The sequence below is a fragment of the Diceros bicornis genome, chromosome 10 (genome assembly GCF_020826845.1).
Source record: "Diceros bicornis minor isolate mBicDic1 chromosome 10, mDicBic1.mat.cur, whole genome shotgun sequence".
Lineage (NCBI taxonomy): Eukaryota > Metazoa > Chordata > Mammalia > Perissodactyla > Rhinocerotidae > Diceros > Diceros bicornis.
The window spans coordinates 53343483-53349861 of record NC_080749.1 but is presented as its reverse complement, the minus strand read 5'-3'; the positions used below and the strand labels follow the sequence as shown (position 1 = coordinate 53349861).

Genomic DNA, 6379 nt, shown 5'->3' with positions numbered 1-6379 from the left:
CTGGGAGGCCGGATCCCGGCGGATGCGAGGGGCAAAGCCGGGTGTCTCTCCTTCCAGGCTTCCAGGCCTCCCGCGAGGTGATAGGGCAGGGGAGGGGGGGGGGCTCAAATCTCACAGGCCGGCTGCCTTTGAGCTCTACTTTCATCTCCTCTCAGCTGGCCTTCACAGCCCCTTTGGTGCTCCAGCCCTGGCTCTGCCATGCCACACCTGTTCCTGATCCCCTTTCCCAGGGACCCTTGCCACCACCCTTCTAACCCAGGTAGGGATCAGACCCCTTGTGGGGCAGGAGGCCTGGCTCCCTTATCCTGGTCTGGGGCCAGGAGTTGCTGATCCTGCATTATCTGTCCCCAGAGGTGGGGGCCCAGCCAGGCCACCAGCACCCTCTCACACAGCACACCAGACAGCAGCTCTTTCTCAAAACCATAATTTTACTGTCTCAAAGAAACTTTATAACTTATTTACAAAGTTCTTTTTTTCCAAGATACAAAGCAATAAGTTAACATTCTCAATATAAAACTAAACTTTGACATAGAGAACACAAAACACGGTTGGATTTCAATTGATCACATTTTCCAAATTTCACAAGTAAAATGTCAAGATTCTCATTTCACAAAGCATTTACAGCCACACACAACGGAACAGAAAAAAAGCTAAGCTTGTGCAACATGTTTACGGAACAATAATAATAACAATAATAATTAATAACAATAATAATATGTACAGTGATTAGATCCTGCACTGGAGACTGTGCGTTCAGGGTGGCAACTGGCATTACTCTGGGGGAGCCCCTGGGGATTGTTGTAAAGCTGCTTTTGTCTTACTTTGAAGCCCACTGGCATTAGGGCAGTAACGCCCACGCCTGCCTGTGTTCTCTCCGCTGCCTATCCGGCCTCTCTCTCTTTCTCCCCAAGGAGGGAGTTAGGATTTTCCTCTTGTCCAGGCAAAGCGACCAAGGCATTCTTCCCGAGATGAGAAAATTGTGTTGGTTTCATTTCTTTCTTTTTAAAATAATGCGGGACATGTAAAAAATGCAAATCATTCGGCTCCAACCTCTCCATACCAGCGAAGTACAAAAGTTACTGTATAAGTTTAAAATCACCAGGTCCTCCTTATTCGTTTTTCCGGGTGCGTTTCAAGTGATCGGTACGTTTGGACCGTGCGCTCCTCGCGCCCCACAGCACCGCGAATTGGCCAACATTCAGCCTCCGGCGAAGTCCATTTCTCAATAAATAAAACCCCCTCCCTCTCAACTTCCCCCAGTTCCCGAAGGAGCTACACAGATAGTTAGCCCGGGAGAAGGTCCGAGAGGACAAAACGTCCCGGTATCCAGAACTGGGCGGCCCGGGGGACCGCGCCTCCTCTGACCTGGTGACTTTCTTTAGAGGCCGCAGAATGAGGACAGCGGACGGACGAGGACTTCGACTTCGTCATCGCACAGATACAGAGCGAAAGGAGACAAGAGACGGACAGGACGAAACAGAGCTTTTGCTTTTTCTACATTGTTTTTTCCTGACAGTCCCACACAGCTGAGGGTCGGTGGGTCGGGTCCAGCGGGCTCGTCTCGCCGCTCCGGCTGTCTCGGGCAGCTGTGCCTGCGCTCCGGGGCCGCTCTCTGCTGTCACCGCGCGGCCTGGGCCGGGGTTCGGGAGAGGGTGTAAGCTCCAGCGAAGTCGCCGGTCCGGACCGCGCGGGACTCCGAGGAGGCGGCAGGTGCCCTGCCTTTACTGTCCCTTCTTTCCCTCTGGGCCCTTCTCCGGGCCCAGAGCACGCGGACGGGGTGGATGGACCGGGAGGCGGGAGGGGCCCGGGCCGGGGAGACGGGAAGGAGGCGGCCGGAGGCCGGCGGGCAACCTCACATGAGTTGCGGTTGCTGCATAGCTTCTTGGTGTGCCGAGGGGTACCACGACGTGTAGCTGGGGATGTAGGAGCCCGCGCTGCCACCCGAGCCCTTCCCGGATGAGGAGGTGGGGTTCCAGCCGGGCGGCACCGGCGGGGAGCCGGCAGACAGCGCCCGGCCGTTGGCCAGCGCGCTGCCCTCCAGAGCCGCCCCGCCCTGCTTCATCAGCTTCTTGAACTTGGAGCGCTTGTTCTGGAACCAGATCTTGACCTGCAAGAGCGGACAACAACGTGACTTGGGCTAGGTACGTTGTGCCTACCTCGGTGGTAGGGAGAAAAGGGGGCCGTGGGACAGCGGAGAGAGGAGGACGGATTCCCCCCAGCTCCCTGCCGGAGGAGCAGAGCATCCTCCTCAATAAGAACCAAAGGCTCGGAGGCTGCGGGTGGCCGGCAGGGGCAGCTCTTAGAGAGCCAGGGGGCGTGATGGTGAGGGGTGAGCAGGGATCCAGGCCTTTGCCTGCCAAAGACTCAGCCCGACCCCGGCAATTGTCTGGGGAAGACACAGCGCCTGCACAACATGGAGCCTTCGATTCCAATATGAACACCAATAAAAGAATGGAGTGGAGGAAAGGTGTAGAGGAAATTTATTTGCAATGCGACCCGCCTTCTCTTTGTGCCATCCTTTCTGCTCTTGAGTGAGTGGGGGGCTGACTGAGGAGGCCCCGGGGTTTTGTTAAATGTTCCATTTGGACTTAAATCAACTTTTCCTTAGCATGTGTTTGCTCTTCCCAGCTCTGCTCCAAATCCCGGCCCGGGGTGTTGGAAACACGCGCCAGTCCTGAATAGCACGCCGCCCATGGGCTCCCCGGAGTCTTAGAGAAATGAGGGAAAGAAGGTCCCATTTCTCCTCGAGGGTATGGGACTTGGGAGGTGAGAGGGCAGAGGAGAGGATCCCCCCCCCCCCCCCGCAAGCCGCTAAGGAGGAGGAGGAGGAGGAGGTGGAGGAGGGAGACAGAGGCTCGGGCCCAGGCCCTGAGTTATTAGTCATACTCTTTAAAGGCAAAGAAGGGATTAAGCCCCGTGTCTATTGTTCTAGTTGTTCGGGCACGTGTGACCTCAGAGTCCCCAAACAAAACGTCTAGGGAAATCCTTCCTGCGCCCTAATCAGATTGTCCAGGGAGAAAGACCGGGAGGCAGCGCGGAGTACAGATTGCAGCGACAGAGCCAGGGCAGAGAGAATGCGGGAGGAAGGAGAGACACGGGGAGAGCCCGGGTGGTGGACAGACACACAGACACACAGACATACACAATCCCCGACCCTGAGGCCAGAGCAAGAAATAAAGCTCCAAGCGCAGGCCGGCGGCGGGAGGCCTGCCTGAAGGAGGGGCAGCAGCGAGGTACCTGCGTCTGTGTGAGTCCCAAAGAGGCCGCGAGCTCCGCCCTCTCGGGCAGAGCTAGGTACTGAGTTTGCTGGAACCTCCGGTTCAAAGCCTGCAGCTGCAAACTGGAATAAATCGTCCTGGGTTTGCGGATCTTTTTCCCCTTCCCATTGAAGCGTACCTCACCGCCTTCCACCACCGTGCTTTTCTCGGAGTCAGCCCCTGGAGGGACAGCAGAAGCGGAGCCGCTGTTAATGCGAGGGACAGCCAGCCGTTCGTGACAGGGGGGCTGCGGGCGAGTGGCTACCGAGGGATGGCGGAGGCAGGGCCGGGAGAGAGAACGTTCAAGAAATTCCAAAAGCTAGGAAAAGGTCCTGCAAAGTCCGAGGGCCCGACCCGGGCCCCTGCAGGCGAACTCGGGCAGTTCCCAGGCGCGCAGCTCCTGCCTTTGCAGGGAAAGTTTGCTATTTTTGCAGGCGGTAGTTGAGGTTTAATTACCCTTAATTGCATACATTGTTTATAGCTCTACGCAATAAATAATTACCGAGACTAATACGTGAACATGTGGGTTTCTGTTTTCCAGCGGGGCATTGAGTGCTCTGCGCACAGAGCCGCCCAGAGGCCCAGCCAGTGCCAGGGGACGCCCTCGGATTTATCCTTTGCTGAATAGTTGCGCGTTGGGTGGATTTTTTTTAAAATTTCTTCGTTATGACAAGGATCCATAGATTGATACCCGAAACCTCCACTGCTCCGGAGCCCTCCCCACCCCCTACCCCACCTCTCTCCCCTCCTCTCCCTCCTTTCTCTGTCTCTCTCCCCCTCCCTCTCTCCCTTGTACCTCTTTCTCTCCCTCTCCCTGGCAGGCGCACGTACCTGGGTCCTCCAGGCGGCTCTGGGCGAGGCTGGCGCTGCCGGGGTAGGACTGCACCGAACTGATGTAGGGGCTGGAAGCGTGGCTGCTGACCGAGTTGACGTAGGGGTAACCCAGCGGTCGGGAGAAAGACGAGGCCGAGCTGTAGGCGCTGTCGGGTTGCGAATGTCCCGCCGAGTGTAAACAGTGCATGGAGTAGTGCCCGTGGGACATGGGAGAAGGAGACATTTGCTGGTTGGGCGGCCCAAACTCCATAAACACCGCCTTGCCCGACACGGGGCTGTTGAGACTTTCTGGCATGGTGGTCATGGTCATCTCTTCTCGCGGGGTCTGGGTGTGGGTCTCTCTCTCCTCTGCTTCCCTTTTGGGGGTCTCTGTGTTTCTCAGGACAGGAAGGAACCCAATTTAAGAGGAACAGGGGTTTTCACTTTCCATTCATAAGAAAATGGAGTTTGTCTCTTTGAAAAGTCTAAGCATGATGCTGCGGAGCTCCCCAAACTCGCTTCAAAGCTTTGACTCAGCCAAGGTCATAAATATTCATGAGCTGGCGGAGCTGATTGGTCCGCTGTCTTGCATAATCACCGGGGATTGGTCCGAGGCGCTCCGGCTCCGCTGGACTGGAGCGGACGAGGCTGCCGGGCCTCGGGAGAGACGCGTCCACACTTCCCGGCCGGGGCTCCTCTGCAACAGAGCGCGCCGTGTGGGAGGCACAATGAGCTGCGGCACCCGCGCCGGGACCTCCGCGGCCCGCGGTTCTTCAGCCTCCCGCCTTCCCGGCGCGCCTGACTTCCCAGAAACCAACCAGCGGCTCAGCACCGCCGCCCTCCCCCCTACTATCCCCACCCTCTGGCTGCCCCGGCACCGGGAACCGGGGCACCGCTTCTCCTAGCTGCCGCCAGTCGGTCCGGCGCCGAACTAGGGCGGCTCTGAAGCCTGGCCGCGGCCAGGAGTCGCGCACGGGGGGGCGCCGGAGGCGGCCACGAGAGCGCTGTCCTCCCGAGCGTCGGGTGCCTAGCGCAGCGCTCTCTTGGAGGCGCCTCCCTGGCCTGGATCCGCTCCGCCACATCCCTGGGGTCGGGTTTGGGGCCCTCCGGGCGAACTCACTCACTCGGCCTCCGCGCCGCCGCCGCCGCTCCCTGGGGCCCGCTCGCATTGCTCCAGGCCCAGCTGGCCACTCCAGCTCGAGGCTGCACTGGTCTGATTAAACCAGTGCGTGCGGAGAGCCAGGAACCCGCGCTTCTCCTCCCAGGAAAGGCGGCCGCACCGCCCCCTCCCCCCAACGCACCCCTCTTTCCCTCCCAACCTTTTTCCTCCTCCCCCTCCCCTCTCCACTCCCTCTGCGCCGAGCGCCCCGGGTTCGCTCGCCCCAAGGGCGCGGCGCAGCGTGGAGTCGAGGAGCCGCCGGGCTCAGTGCCTGAGCCGCGGACGCCAAGTGGTCATTTTCCCGCCTCCTGAGGTCTGGCGAGAGTACCCGGGATTTAGGAGTCCTGGGGGACACGGAAACCCGCGGCAAAACCAGGCCAATGATAGGCTCGCATATCTGTGTGTAGACATGTCTCTCATTGTCGCCCAAGATCCTCCTCATCTCCAACGGTCAAAGCAGGTGCCACTGGGCCTGGGGGCAGGACTGGTGGAGCCAAAAGCTGCCACGGCGCCTTCTGTCTTCTGGGGCTCTAGGTACAGAAAAGCGCACAAAAGCCCCCGCCGCCACCACCACACAACCACCTCCGCGAGGCGTGGCGCACCACGCTGGCTGCGAGGGGCTGTTGGTTCCCCATCCTGCCAGCCCCACGGTGAATCCCAAATTACTTTGTTAGGTAATTAGAAAGTGTTGATAATTATTTCTTTCATAATTTAGCGGTGTGACGGGAACGGGGAAATGATCTTGTGAAAGTTCACACGTGCAGATGTATTAGTTACTGATTCATTTGATTAAATGGTAGTCTCAAGTGCTCGGATCCGCAGCTGATGGCGCCCCATTAGCATAACACTGATGTTTAATTTTCATACGCATAATTAGCCATATATTTAACACTAATAGCAACATGCAGCCTTTCAGCCTTAAACAGCCCGGGATTTGATCTGGCCTGAGCTGAACCTTCGTCGATGCACCTTCCCCTGTCTGGAGTGCGCAATGATCACAGGACAAACCTCTGTAATCAAGCACATTTTGGCAGAGGGAACACCAATAAAAATGAACGTTGAAAACAAATTACATCCGTGCTGTCGTTACAGATATTACTGGAAGGGGCTTCTCTCTTTTTTAACTTCTGCAGCAGCTGCTGCTGCCCGT

The 6379-nt window shown here is 57.8% G+C and overlaps 1 protein-coding gene across 1 annotated transcript; it reads right to left on the bottom strand.

Annotated features, from left to right (window-relative positions):
• Positions 1-408: 408 nt before the first annotated feature.
• DLX1 (distal-less homeobox 1) lies at positions 409-4832 on the bottom strand. The gene is made up of 3 exons (XM_058548631.1): positions 4089-4832; positions 3238-3437; positions 409-2107 (listed from the first exon to the last, which is right to left on the bottom strand). The coding sequence occupies exons 1-3, from the start codon at positions 4399-4401 to the stop codon at positions 1853-1855; spliced, it is 768 nt and encodes a 255-aa protein (XP_058404614.1). The 5' UTR covers positions 4402-4832; the 3' UTR covers positions 409-1852.
• Between the last annotated feature and the right edge of the window lie 1547 nt (positions 4833-6379).